The sequence below is a fragment of the Heloderma suspectum genome, chromosome 3 (assembly GCF_057233095.1).
Source record: "Heloderma suspectum isolate Gila_16-S chromosome 3, 16-S_ref, whole genome shotgun sequence".
Taxonomy (NCBI): Eukaryota; Metazoa; Chordata; class Lepidosauria; order Squamata; family Helodermatidae; genus Heloderma; species Heloderma suspectum.
Genome location: NC_139460.1, coordinates 74,776,786 through 74,791,211, shown reverse-complemented (window position 1 = coordinate 74,791,211; position 14,426 = coordinate 74,776,786). Strand labels below are relative to the sequence as shown.

General features: G+C 44.8%; 1 protein-coding gene across 2 annotated transcripts; it reads left to right on the top strand.

Annotated features, from left to right (window-relative positions):
- The first annotated feature begins 335 nt into the window (after positions 1-335).
- On the top strand, positions 336-13,617 carry HSPA13 (heat shock protein family A (Hsp70) member 13). Of its 2 annotated transcripts, XR_014789090.1 has the most exons (6): positions 402-643; positions 2,279-2,619; positions 8,387-8,600; positions 9,112-9,279; positions 9,601-11,007; positions 11,128-13,617. XR_014789090.1 is itself a non-coding variant. In XM_084843519.1 (5 exons), exons 1-5 carry the CDS (start codon positions 619-621, stop codon positions 10,278-10,280), a joined length of 1,428 nt encoding a protein of 475 aa, XP_084699645.1. In that variant the 5' UTR covers positions 336-618; the 3' UTR covers positions 10,281-11,145. The 2 variants fall into 2 exon arrangements, 1 of the variants encoding a protein (XP_084699645.1); XM_084843519.1 differs by having other exon boundaries at positions 336-643; positions 9,601-11,145.
- Positions 13,618-14,426: the final 809 nt, after the last annotated feature.

Genomic DNA, 14,426 nt, shown 5'->3' with positions numbered 1-14,426 from the left:
TAGCCAAAGGCAGCAGGGGCTGGCTCACCACATTCTGAAGTAAAGTGAAGGACACAACTGTCCAAAAAGGGGCCCTTGAGACCATTAAGTCCAGAGTCTAAAACTGCCTAGCTGCACCGCTGGAGAGGCTAGAATAACTTACCCGAAGCAACTGAGACTAGAAAGATGTGCAGCACTGACAACCAGGAAAATCGCTAGGCCGCTTAGCAACAAAAAACTATCGTTCCCGACAGGCAAAGCGCGGGAAATACGCCATAACGCCTTTTCCCGCCCCCTTCATGACAACGTCACTGGAGAGCGCCTCCCCGTCCCATCAGCCCCTTCGCACGGATCGGGGGACGTGTCTTAGGTCAACCTCACACGCAAGAACGCGCCTTGCTGCGCCGCCTTGGGTCATGGGTATTGCAGTGTATTTCCCCACCGGACTCTAATGGCGTCTATGTCAAGCGGGACTACATTTCCCAGCCTGCTGCGAGCTGCGCGAGGGTTTTCCAGTTTGCTCATGAGGAACGAAGGCACAGTCAGCAAACCGGTAAACGACCCAGGAAGCCGGCTAGCGCCGCACGGAGGAGCAGCCGGGGCTTCGTGGGACCGGGCCAGGACGACGCCTTGCCGGAGATGGCCGGGGAAATGACGGTGCTGGGTAAGTGTGTGACGGCGATCCGCTGAGAACCGGGTGGACGAGCCTTTGCCCGGCGCCTCGTTAAGCTCCTTAAGGGCTCAGCCACGGCACCGGCGTTGGAACCTGGCGTTCGGCATCGCAGTAGGGGAAGCAGAAATAAAAACACCCTAGTCGGGAATGGAGCTTCCAGCTTCAGTAGCAGTGTACCTTTTGAACGGCAGTTGTTCTGGGCAGCAGTGATGGCAAGGGGGAAGCAGGGTGCTGGGCTAGGTGGGCGTTTGGACTGATCCAGCCCCTGCTCTTATAGGAACATAAGATGACCCATGCTGGATCAGACCAAGGGTCCATTTAGTCCAGCGTTCTGGACTAAATTGGCTGCTGTGGGAATCAGCTGCCTGTGGGAAACCCACAGATAAGACAGCAACTGGTGTACATAGGCATATTGCCTCCGATAATGGAGGCAGCATATAGCCCTCAGGGCTAATCGCTATTGATAGTCTTCTCCATGTATTTGTCTAACCCCGTTTTAAAGCCATCCACATTGGTGGCCTTCGTCTTGTGGTGAATTCCATAGCTTCACTATGTGCTGTGTGAAGTTCAACACTAAGCACAAGCAGCCTTTGGGGCAGGGGGTGGGGTGTCTGATGTTGGAGCACATCCTTTGCAGACCTTGGCAAATGCATTTCTCTGGCTGGAACATAAGACGAGACATGTTGGATCAGACCAAGGATCCATCTAGTCCAGCATTCTGTTCACACCATAGCCAACCAGCTACCTATGGAAAATGCACAAGCAGGACTTCAGTGCAACAGCACCCTCCTGCCCGGGTTCCCCAGCCACTGGTGTACAGAGGCATACTGCCTCTGATACTGGAGGTAGCATATAGCCTTCAAGATTAGTAGCCATCGATAGCCTGTGAGCAGTGGTTTGCAAGGCCACAGGAAAAGGAGTGGTTAGCACATGAGGCAGCTTTGCTCAACCGGATACCCTCCAGATGTGTTGGACTACAACTCTCAACATCCCCAGCCAGCTGTAGTCCAAAACATCTGGAGAGTGCCAGGTTGGGCAAGGCTGAAATAAGGAAAAGAAGAAGAGGAGAAACGTTTTTTGGTTTTCTGTAGGAAGGTGGCTTTCTCTCTCACTTCCTGGTGTGGGGTGTGTTGCGCAGATCATGTGTTTCCAATATGCTAACACTGGGAAAGGCCTGATCCACCTGTTTCAGAGAACTGGCAGTGACAAAAGAGAAATACATCCTTGGTTTGTGTAGGCAGCTCGGCAAAAGCATCAACAGTGTGCAGCAGCTGTGAAAAAAACCAAATGCCATGCTAGGGATTGTTAGGAAAGGGATTGGAAATGAAACTGCCAGTATCAAAATGCTTTTATTCAGATCTGTGGTGCAGCCCTGTTGACAGTACGGTGCATAGTTCTGTGTACAGTTCAAAAATAGAGCTGGAACAGAGGCAAAATGACTAGGGAGTTGCAGAACCTTCCCTCCAAGAAGAAACTAAAGTAGGGCTGTTTAGTTTAGAAAAAGAACGGTGGTGATATGATAGGAGTTTATTAAATTATGTGTGGTGTGCAAGAAGTGTATCTACCTTTGGGATGAATTTGCTGGTCTTCTTAATCTCTCTCTCTCTCTCTCTCTCTCTTGTTTAGGTTCTGCTGTTTTGACACTCTTGTTAGCTGGATATCTGGCGCAACAGTATTTACCTATGCCCACACCAAAAGTAATAGGAGTTGACCTTGGCACCACGTACTGCTCAGTTGGCGTGTTCCTTCCTGGCACAGGGCAGGTGAAAGTGATACCTGATGAAAATGGGCACAACAGCATCCCAAGCATAGTGTCATTTACTGAGAGTGATGTATATGTGGGATACGATGGGCTAGAGCTGGCAGATGCCAATCCACAGAACACTGTGTATGATGCCAAGCGATTTATAGGGAAGATCTTCACGCGAGAAGAACTGATAAGTGAAAGCAGCAGATATCCATTTAAGGTGAGCTTAAAGCTTTGTTTACCAGGCTAGCTACCAAGGTATTTATTTACAGTATTTATATACCGCCCCACATCAAAGCTTTCAGAGTGGTGAACAGCAAGATAATAGAATAAAACCCCATAATTAAAACAGTTAAAACACTTTAAAAGAACAGATTCTGAACATAATAAACTGTGGCGGGTCATTCAAGGGAAGCCTCTCGAAATAACGTCTTCAGGAGGCGCCCAAAGCAACACAACATTGGCGCCTGCCTGACCTCCAAAGGCAGGGAATTCCACAGGAAGGGGGCCACTACACTGAAGGCTCTCTTCCTGGTGGACTTCAACCAGGCCATAGGTCCATGTGGAACCACCAGGAGCAAGCTTTCCGATGATCTCAGTGACTGGGCAGGTTGGTAAAGAAGAAGGCACTCTCTCAGGTATCCTGATCCCAAGTTGTTTAGGGCTTTGTACACTGGTACAAAGTGTACAAAGTCCTAAACAACTTTTTAGGTTGTTTAATTGCTGCAATGCTGCATTTAAACAATGCTTAAATGCAATGCTGCATTTAAGCTGGTGGTCTTTTCCACCAGCATTGCATCTTCTCAGTGTCGTCCAGCGGAGCTTTTCCGAGTGGTTCGCGGCCTGTTACATTCTGGGCCAGGGAGAGAGACGGTGGAACCCTCGGTAGCACGCTGTGACAAGTTTGCGCGGCACTTTGAGGATAAAGTCGCTCAGATTCGTCATGAATTGGACACCACCATTAATGCAGTTCCATTGGTAGAGGCGTTCAGAGCACCGTCTGGTCCAGTTTTATTGGATGAGTTTCAGTTACTGAGGCATGAGGATGCGGACAAGGTGCTTGGCCAAGTCCGATCGACCACTTGTGTGCTTGACCCTTGCCCTTCATGGCTTATTAAATCAAACAAGGAGGGGTTGTCCGGCTGGGTCCAGGAGGTTGTAAATTCCTCCTTGAGAGAGGGAGTGGTGCCTGCCGCTTTAAAAGAGGCAGTAATTAGACCACTCCTGAAAAAGCCTAACCTGGACCCAGAGGATGTTAACAATTATAGGCCAGTGGCCAACATCCCCTTCCTGGGCAAGGTGCTTGAGCGGGTGGTTGTAGGACAGCTCCAGGCACTGTTGAATGAAACGGATTATCTAGATCCATTTCAATCGGGCTTCAGGCCTGGTTTTGGAAAGGAAACTGCCTTGGTCGCCCTGTGGGATGACCTCTGCCAGGAGAGGGACAGGGGGAGTGCGACCCTGTTGATTCTCCTGGACCTCTCAGCGGCTTTCGATACCATCGACCATGGTATCCTTCTGGATAGGTTGTCTGGGTTGGGAGTTGGAGGCACTGCACTACAGTGGTTCCGCTCCTACTTGGATGGCCGATTCCAGAAGGTGGTGCTGGGGGATTATTGCTCTGTGCCATGGCAATTGTGCCATGGGGTTCCACAGGGCTCTATTTTATCCCCCATGCTGTTTAACATCTACATGAAACAGCTGGGGGAGGTTATCCGGAGGTGTGGGCTGAGGTGCCATCAATATGCAGATGACACCCAGCTCTCTCTTTCTCATCAAAACCAGGTGAGGCAGTGGCTGTTCTGAACCAGTGCCTGGGCATGGTAATGGACTGGATAAGGGTCAATAAACTGAAACTCAATCCAGACAAGACAGAGGTACTGTTAGTGGGTGGTTCGTCTGCCCGGCTAGGTGATATTCAACCTGTTCTGGAGGGGGTTGCATTCCCCCTAAAGGATCAGGTTCGTAGTTTGGGGGTGCTCTTGGATCCAGAACTGTCACTTGAGGCACAGGTGAACTCAGTGGCACGGAGCACTTTTTATCAGCTTAGGCTGGTATACCAACTACGCCCTTATCTGGACAGAGATAGCCTAGCTACAGTTATCCATGCTCTGATAACTTCTCCTCTGGATTACTGCAATGCGTTATACATGGGGCTGCCTTTGAAACCGGTCCAGAAACTTCAGGTGGTCCAAAATAGGGCAGCAAGATTGTTAACAGGGACTGGCCTGCGAGCTCATATTACGCCAGTACTTTTCCAGCTGCACTGGCTGCCAGTCCATTTCCGGGCCCGATTCAAAGTGCTGGTGTTAACATTCAAAGCCCTTAACGGCTTGGGGCCAGGTTACCTGAAGGATCGCCTCCTCCCATATGTGCCTGCCCGGACCTTAAGATCATCGTCAGCGGCCCTTCTCCGTGAGCCCCTGCCAAAGGAAGTGAGGCGGGTGGCTACTAGGAGGAGGGCTTTTTCTGTTGTGGCACCCCAGCTCTGGAATGAACTCCCTAGTGAGGTTTGCCTGGAGCCTACATTGTACTCCTTGCGGCACCAGGTGAAGACCTTTTTATTTTCCCAGGCATTTTAGCATTTTAGGTTTCTAAATTTTTATCTTTGCTGTTTTAAATCTGTATTTTAAACTCCTGTACTGCTGCTAGGTTTTATTGTGGTTGTATTGTTATATTGTGGTTTTAATGTTCTATATATTTTAAATTGTTTTATTGTGTGTTGTTTGGTTTTAATTTTTGTGAACCGCCCAGAGAGCTTCGGCTATTGGGCGGTATAGAAATAAATAAATAAAACCTGCCAGGTAGTGAATAGGCAGCCAGTGCAGTTCCCTCAGGAAAGGAGTTACATGCTAAAAAGGGGCAGCTCCCAACAACAGCTAGCATTCTGCACTAGCTCCAGCTTCTGGACCAGCCCCAAGGGTGGCCCCACATAGAGCACATTGCAGTAATCCAGTCTTAAGGTTACTAATGTCTGTACCACTGAGGCCAAACTATCCCTGTCCAGGTAGTAACTGGTGAACCAGCCGAAGCTGGTAAAAGGCACTCTGAGCCATCATGGCCACTTGGGCCTCAAGCGACAATGATGGATCTAGGCGTACCCCCAGACTATGAACCTGATCTTTCAGAGGGAGTGCAACCCCATCCAGAACAGGCAATGCACCTATCTCCCAGACTCAGGAACCACTCACCCACAGGGCTTCCATTTGCCAAGATTCAGCTTCAGTTTATTGGTCCTCATCCAGCCCATTACTGAGTTTAGACACTGATCCAGGACTTGCACAGCCTCTCCTGATTCACCTGTTACAGGGAGCTACAGCTGTGTGGCATCAGCATACTGATGGCATTTAGCATCAGATCCCCTAATGACCACTCCCAGTGGCTTCATATAGATGTAGATTCATATAGATTGGGGACAAGATGGTGCCCACCCCATAGCTCAATTACCAAGGGGCTGAAGAATAGTCTACTCTCTGAAATGCTGCTACTCTCTGAAATCAGCCCATAGGTAGGACCAGAACCACTGTAACACAGTGCCTCCCACGGAGTTGATCCAGGAGGATACCATGGTCGATGGTATCAAAAGCTGATGAGAGGTCAAGCAGAATTAATGGGGTTGCACTCCCTCTGACCCTCTCTCAATAAAGATCATCCTCAGGGCAACCAAGGCTGATCCGGTCCCATCACCATTTTGAAACCCAACCTGGAATGGGTTTAGATAATCAGTATCCTTCAAGAGTGCCTGCAGTTGTTCCACCACTACCCTCTTCAGAACCTTCCCTAAAAAGGTTGTTCCACCACTACCCCCGGACCTCCAACCTATGTTGGTGCTGCACCGAGTACTCAGGTGGGCAGAGCTGAGTCAGGTCAACCCCACCCAACTCACTCACCCAAGTCTCAGTAATACATGCTAGGTTGGCCTTCTCATCTGTGATTAAATTGTGAATGAGTGTGGCCTTATTGTGGACTGACCTGGCATTAAATAGCAGCACCGCAAGACAGGAGGGCTCAGTGGATGAGTTACCAGGCACATGAGAGCTAGAGGAAGAGGGTAGAAGGGGACCAATGCGTACACATCTGTGGCCCATTCTACTTTGATGTCCCAACACCCTTGTCCTGCCCCATCTGGAATAGTGGTACCCGCTCCTTGGGTCCCTGTATCAAAGTTTCCCAAGCACATCCTTACCATATCAGAACTACCCACACACTCTCAGCACCTACTCACCGTTCAAACCTACCCTCAACCATTCAAAACCTACATTTCACTCATCCAGCAGTCACTTCCAACCAAACAACACAATCACAGTTTGTAGCTTGTGGTTATAACCAGCCACTGGTCACATCTAAGACATCAGGCTTGCCACCCAATCAAGCAATATAAAGAATAAGAAGGTGCATGTTTCCTAGCCATTCAACTGACTTCCATTAGTTCATGCTCATTCTGTCTGTCACCTAGAGTGTGGCAAACAGTTCTCCCCCCCTGGGCTCTCACCCAGGGGAGGCCCTGCTTCTAACTACCACAGGCTCTCACCTGGGGCAGAAGAAGCAACTCTGGTACTTGAAAGCCCGATCTCCTGTCTCTCACCCAGGCTGGGCAAACAATGAGATATAAGTACAGCTGTTGTCAGGGGATCCCTGCTCTCACTCAGGGACACCCCACTCACACAAAACAGGTAGTCAGTGGACAAGCAGAGAGTAAAAAGAAAACTAAGGAAGGAGGAGAAAGTAAGAGGCGCCCTCGTGGCATCCCGAAGGGGCAAACCAAAGGGGTGCACCCCTTTTGGTGTTGCCCCCTTCAGGGATGCCCCTACCGGGGCGGCCCGCCACCTCATGGCAGGGCGGCTTAAATCTCTGTGATGCCAAAGGTTTCAAAAGGGCTAAGACACAGCGCTGTGTTCTGATTGGCTGGAGATCTTCAACAGGTGGCTTCTCTCCACAATCTGTGTCAGGCTGACGCAAGGCAAAGGGGGGGGGGGCGTTGTAAGTAATTACAAGGAGCTGGAGCAGGTGGAACAAATCTCTCCCCTCAGTTCTCTTCTCTCACCAGTCTCTTGCCAGTCCGAAGTGCAGGGTGCTTGGTCCTGTGTCTTTCTGATAACCACATGTTCCTGTGCTCTGGAACAAATTAGAAGTTGCCTTGAGTGCCGTTTTAGGTAGGTAGATGGGGTTCAAGTCAAATAAATAAAGACCTGAGTCGATGTTTGTTTGTTTCTAGGAATAGGTGAAGGTGAGGGGAGAAAAGTGCTCAGCTCCAGCAAAAAGCGTGTTTTCATGCTTCTGTTTTATTGAAAGATATTAGTGATTCTGGGACTGCCTAATTTTTACTACACTGTTTTTCAGTATAGGTGATATTTTATACCTCATGTTAATCATGTTAATTCCATGTTCGCGGATAATGGAAGACTAGTCCAAGGAAGGTAATTTTAATTCTCAAATAAAGCTTCCAGGAAAAATTCCTGCCCCTGTCGATTCCTTCCAGTCCCACTGATTCCCTTCCACAATTGGTGGATCCTACCGATTCCACTGCATGAGCAGGACCCACTGCTTATGCAAGGGGGATTCAGTGCTTTGTAGGAGAAGCCCTGAGATGAGTGGAAACGCTTGTTTCTGGAAGGAGGCAGGTTGGCAGAGCTCCCTTATGTGAATTCCACCAACCTGCCTCCTTCCAGAAACCAGCGTTTCCACTCATTTCGGGTTGCCATGGAAGCGGTAAATCGTTGCTGCATAAGCAGTGGGGGCCACTTGTGCAATGGAACTGCCGGGGCGTAAGCGAATCAGCGGGGGCATGATCGCCCTGTTGGATTCTGCCCATAGTTCCTACACACAAGGAATTTTGCTTATTAAGAACCCGATCCAATGTATGATTACTTGGAAGTAAATCTTGCTGTGTATAGTCAGGCTCACTCCCTGGTAAGTATGGGATCCCAGCCTATGAAATGTGTTGTGCTTCACACTTAAAGGTTCTGCTGTCTCTCCCTCCCCCCCAGATCCTTAACAACAAAGGAGCTGCTGAATTTTCTGTCACAACCAACGAGACGTATAATGTGACACCAGAATATATTGGTTCTCAGCTGCTTTTGAAATTGAAGAGGATGTCAGAGGACTATCTTGGAATGCCAGTTTCCAAAGCAGTTATTTCAGTGCCAGCCGAGTTTGATGAAAGACAACGAAACTACACAATTAAGGCAGCTAGCCTTGCAGGTGCGGCCCATTTTCCCTGCCATTACTAAATTCATAATGTGATATTTGGAGCGTGTATAAAGCGTCAACACTGGAGCAATAGCTTCTACTTGCCAAACATTAGAAACAATGAACAACAAATTTCCAGAGTGATGAAAAGGTTAAAATAAAGATGTAAAGGGGAAAATATTTATTTACGCATAACAAGACTATTCTCACTTTAAATAAAGTGCAACTTGTTGCCCAAGAAAGAGCTCCAAAGTAGATGTGTCTAAAACAACCTTCTCCAACCTGGCATCTTCCAGATGTTTTGGACTAAAACTCCCATCATCCTTGACCATTGGCCATGCTTGTTGGGGCTGATGGGAGTTATACTCCAAAACATTTGGAGGATACCAGATTAGGGAAGGCTGGTCCAAAAGCTTCAACCTTTGTATCTGAACTATTAATGGATTGTTTGAATATATCTTCTGTTGAATATACATCAGCAGGTAAAAAATGAAAATATTGACAATTTATTTTACCTTTGAAGGTCTGGAGATCTTGCGGGTAATTAATGAACCCACTGCTGCAGCAATGGCATATGGTCTCCACAAGGCTGATGTGTCTAATGTTCTGGTGGTAGATCTGGGTGGAGGAACATTGGATGTTTCTCTTCTGAACAAGCAAGGAGGAATGTTTCTGACACGAGCCATGGCAGGTAAAGAAAAGCCTTTATTCCTTAATGTGCCATACTAGTTTATAAAACACTGGAACGCACTTAAGATTGCAATTCTAATATGGTGAGCTGGCAGTTGATTCCTGTAGGACTTTCATATCACTTGATTGATCCATACTTGATTACTGTATCATCTGCTCAGGGTGGGCATAGTATATGTTGTGCAGACTTGTAGAGTATTCAGTACTTAAAATGTGTATTTTCCTGAGATCTCTTCCTGAGGGTTATGTGGTGTTCAGGCTATATATTCCATTGTCCTCCAGTGCTCTGAGTTGTCTGATGTATGTTGGCTTTGTGTTTTAGGTAACAATAAGCTTGGAGGACAGGACTTCAATCAGCGGTTGTTGCAATACCTGTATAATCAGATCTATCACATGTATGGCTCTCTGCCCTCCAGAAAGGAAGAAATACATAGACTCAGGCAGGCTGTAGAAGCCATCAAACTAAACTTGACGATTCACAGCTCTTCCACAATCAGAGTTTCTCTTACTGTGCCAGAGAAGAATGACCAAATTGAAGATATGGAGGAAGAGCACCAGGTGGAGAACAAACTTGAAAATGTACCTTCAGAAATAGAACCTGGGATGAAAGAAAACAGGAGGGACAGCTTTTCAGAAACACAGAGCAGTACTTGGAAAAAAGTTCTCTTTGAAATGGAAATTTCCCGGAAACAATTTGAGGCATTAAATGAGGACCTTTTTGAGAAGATCCTTGTGCCCATTGAGCAGGTATTGAAAGAAGGACATCTACACAAGACAGAAGTAGATGAGATTGTATTAGTTGGAGGCTCCACCCGAATTCCAAGAATACGTAAAGTTATTACAGAATTCTTTGGGAAGAAACCCAACACATCTGTTGATCCAGACCTTGCAGTTGTAATAGGGGTGGCTATCCAAGCAGGAATTGTTGGGGGATCTTGGCCTCTTCAAGTTAGTGCTGTAGAAATCCCAAACAGGCATTTACGAAAGACAAATTTCAACTGAGCTTCAGTGTTCGTATCCGATTCCATTACTTTTAGTTCCGTAACTAAGCAGAGTTCTATTTATCCTAACTTAATTCCATTTGCATGTTGCTGGACTGTTCAGTGTACATTAGTTCTTTCCTCCTTAAGGGATTGGAAATCCGAAATTGAGGAAATTATCTGTTTCTACTTGAGCTGCAGAAAAACATGAGCTCATCTGTGAAAGAATGCCAATGATCAGAAGCATTGCTTCTGAAGCATGATTTTATTTTTTTCCCTAATTTAATAATCAACAGAACCTCAAGACTTCATTACTTGAAATTTGAATGAAATAATTTTGGAGTAATGATGGATATAGTGTTGAGATTGTATCCTGGCATTTCCCAGGAGTTTGTATTGACTGGGCCTGGCCTGACATGTAGCAGTATTAATGCAGATAGCACAGCTGAACTTCATCTTAAATGGTGTTTAAGAGCACTTTTCTCAATGTTGTGTTCAAGCTTCAATATGCTTTAGATACTACTATCAAAATTTCCTGCCTGATATGTTCCTTAACAGCCGTAGCTGTGAGGAGTCATCACTACTGGACACTTCTTAATATTTCTCAGTTTGAGGTAGTAAGAGGCAATGGTTATGTTATGTATGGTGACTCCCCATGTAGAGGTGGATGCTAATAGCTGTATGCCAGTTATCGATTGGAAATTCAGAGATGGTGTGACCTAACCTCATTTGAATGTAATGCTAAACCAGCCTTCCTCAACCTGGTGCCCTCCAGATGTTTTGGACTTGAACTTCCATAAGCCCCAACCAGCAAGGCCAGTGATCAGGGATGATAGCAGTTGTATCCCAAAACATCTGGAGGGCACCAGGTTGGAGAAGGCTTGCTAAACTATTAATTATTGTAACGTGAATGAGCTTTGGGCTCATATACTCCCCTCTCTTCTTTGGGGAAGGCCATGAGGAGCAGATTCAAAGCTTTTGCTTCCATCTTCAATTAAGCACAGTTTACTGTAATGTCTGAGTCTTAAACTGTGGTTAATCTTAACAATGGTTTACTGAAACAAGCCAACTTCATAAACCATTGTTTGAAGTCAGCTTGTTTCAGTGAACTAGAATTTGTCCATGTTTGGCCATGCTAGAGGGGAAGGGAGTTTGTTCATGTAACACTAAGCCATACTTTAGTGTTATGTCCAAATGAAGCCAAGGTATGAACTTGGTGTAATGGATTACTTCCGATTTTGATGGATTTATACTACTAAAGTTTTTCCCATAACACAGGTAACTGTTTCCATGCTTTAGTTGTTACTGTTCATGCACCTCAGAGAGCATTCTTTTTAACCATTCCATTAAAACATATTTGAAATAGTAAGGTTAGTCAGTGTTTTAGTAGAAAGTACTGAAGATAAATATTCTAAGATTTTTTAAAAGAGAACACTCCATACTTGCTAATAACAATACTGGTATTTTCAAGCTGCTGATGTTAGTCAGCAGTATTGAAATAATCATCTCATTGTTTACTGTTCATTTTAAATTTGCTTCCAAGTTTGCAGTTAAAGACATAGGGATTAACCTGTAATCCTAACATGTCAAAAAGTTCACACAAAGTGTTGCACTGTAAATGCAAGCAATGCAGAGTGTTCCTGGGTATTCATCCATATGGACACCTGTGTGCACCAGGCAGTCTGAGATAGGACCATTAGCAATTTTCCTGATTGTGCTTGCTGGAAAATGTGCCTACATAATTGAGGGAGTACTTATAAGCATTATATCCATGACTGCCCAGTCCACACATGGTGTTTATCCACATGGGCACTTTGTTAAAAGACTGTCAGGACCACTTCTGTGTAGAGCAAAACTTATTGTATGGAAAGGGCCCATTGCTCAAACCTAGGTACCTCCTTTAACTATCAGTTCCAATTCTATAAGGCAAATTGCTTTTAAAACTGAGACTTTCTAAATCAGTTTGTGATATGTTGTGGGTATTCTGAATTCAAGGGTGTCAGCTATTTGATGAAAAAATACCAAAGATTCCACTGGCCCTTGTGCAAGCCTAGGTAGCTCAATAGATTTGGGCCCTTCCTGTCTTATTTAGGATCTAAAGAAGTAGCCAAGTCCTTAATTTTAAAGGGACCTGATTTTTTTTAAGTGCACAGCATCAAGAGGGGAGCTAAATAAAAGGAGAATGTAGATCACAGATTATTTAAAGGAACTGAAGAAAATACAGATTTTATTCAGGTTGAGAGGCTGTCCTTACAGTATGCGTGGATAGATAGAAACATAAATTGCATTTTTCTCATGATGAGAGGAACATGCATCTGCTGTCTCTACCCTTTAATAATCTTGCCAATGCAAGGCCAATTCCTGTTGCCTCTGAAACTGGTAGCAGTGCTTCCATATATTAATGGGGTCAGGATTACACTTTTTGCTCAATTTAGCAAGAAGAAAAAAAGCTTTGCCTCACAGATTATTGTAAATGCTGTTTATCAATCTATTTTTATTTTAAATTACATTAGACCCTTAAGTTGTCAAGTGAGGATTTTAAGTAGCAAGACAAGATACAGGCTAAACTGTACAGAATTGGATCACACATAGGTAAAAGACTAAGCATACTCAGATCTGTAGCCTTGGAATAAAAATTTGTCTCTCAAATTCACATTGATCAGGAACCAAAATAGCTTCTAGAAGTTTCTGAAGAGCAAGAATGAATCCATCTCTGGTGGACCTGATTCTAAAGGGCTGCTTTAACTGCTATGGTGCAAATAGCAGCTTCCACAGGTGTAAAGCAGACCTGTGCGTGGTAAGCAGAGCAGACTTGATAGTCTCCCTTCCTCATTATTGTTAGATGGGGCTGAAGAAGGCTTCCCAGCAGCCCTGAGCATCTGAGGTGCTGTACCTTGTAGAATTTGACAAGTTTTAAGAGGCTGAGAGTCACATGAAGGTTTAGAAAGAGTTGTTTTGCAAAGAAGAAAATATATTTTGGGCATTACTTAGGATAGCACTTTCTGAAACAAACAAGTGACCATATTTTTGATTTGCAAAAAAATAGTAAAATGTCTTTCTCACTAAAACCACTGGCTTTTAAAGAACAACACACGTATTCAAATTGTTCATATCGGTTTCTATAAAATTAATATATGAAAACAAGATTTCTACCTGCTTATATGCCTTTATTTGAATCCTCGCTTTCTCTTGCTGCTGCTACTACTACTGTTCCTTCTGGATTGTGGCACATAAAATGGTTTGCAGACTGATGTGAAACACTTTTCTGGATGATAATGATTTTCTTAGAGACGGCATTTACAAAATGGTCTTTTTGTATTATCAAAATAAAAGACTCTTTATAGTGTCTGTGGCACTTATTAAGAGACTGATTATTGACTATAAATGAGGGCAGGGCAATAGAAAGTGTTTCTAGGGTGACATTCTGTAGCATAAGGCTGACAAGTAATGTCTTACCATGAATTCACCTTGTACATTCATTAAATTATGCTATGTCCATTTCATTAGGTCTGTGGTTTAGTTTTCATGCTGTTATGTGAAAAGGAGAATTGGAGAAACACAAATCCAACTCCATATGTGCCCTACTCATATTATGTTACCAAATCCATTTGCAGAGATCCAAATATACTGAATTGGCTATAATATGCATCAACTTCAGAGTCTCAATTCCATGCAAGGAACGTATAATTTTGAAAAAATACAAATAGACTGGTGATATCTTTTATGAAATCCTAAAATCAGACTGATGGCTGACCCCAAAGAGCTAAATAACTGTTTGAGAAAAAAATACGTATGTTCTTTGTAAACTAAACTGAATTTGAATTATTATGCTTTTGGAACTCAAGACCAAAACTGTAGCCCTCTAACAGTTTACAGAGCAAGGTAAGTGGAGTATGTGGAAACAAGAAGAATCAGAAACTAGATGCCATTATAAAAGGCGGTCTAGTACTGGCAAATTTCCTAAATTTCAGAATTCAATATCAACTGTTGCTCAGTCAATAGCTATAGAAAAAAGAATTACTTCAGCTATTACCGGTTCCATTAAAAACACACATGCTAAGGGTGCAATCCTTTGAGTTGTGCCCTGGGGCATTGTGCCCCCCCACTTTGCTCGTCTATTGGAGGCCTAACCAGTGCTGAGTAGAGGGGAACTAGTACTTCCTGGGAT

Coding starts and splice junctions, on each gene's coding strand:
- HSPA13 (XM_084843519.1), top strand. CDS start 619: ATGGCCGGGGAAATGACGGTGCTGG. Junction 644..2,278: donor CGGGGAAATGACGGTGCTGG/GTAAGTGTGTGA, acceptor TCTCTTGTTTAG/GTTCTGCTGTTTTGACACTC. Junction 8,601..9,111: donor TAAGGCAGCTAGCCTTGCAG/GTGCGGCCCATT, acceptor TTACCTTTGAAG/GTCTGGAGATCTTGCGGGTA.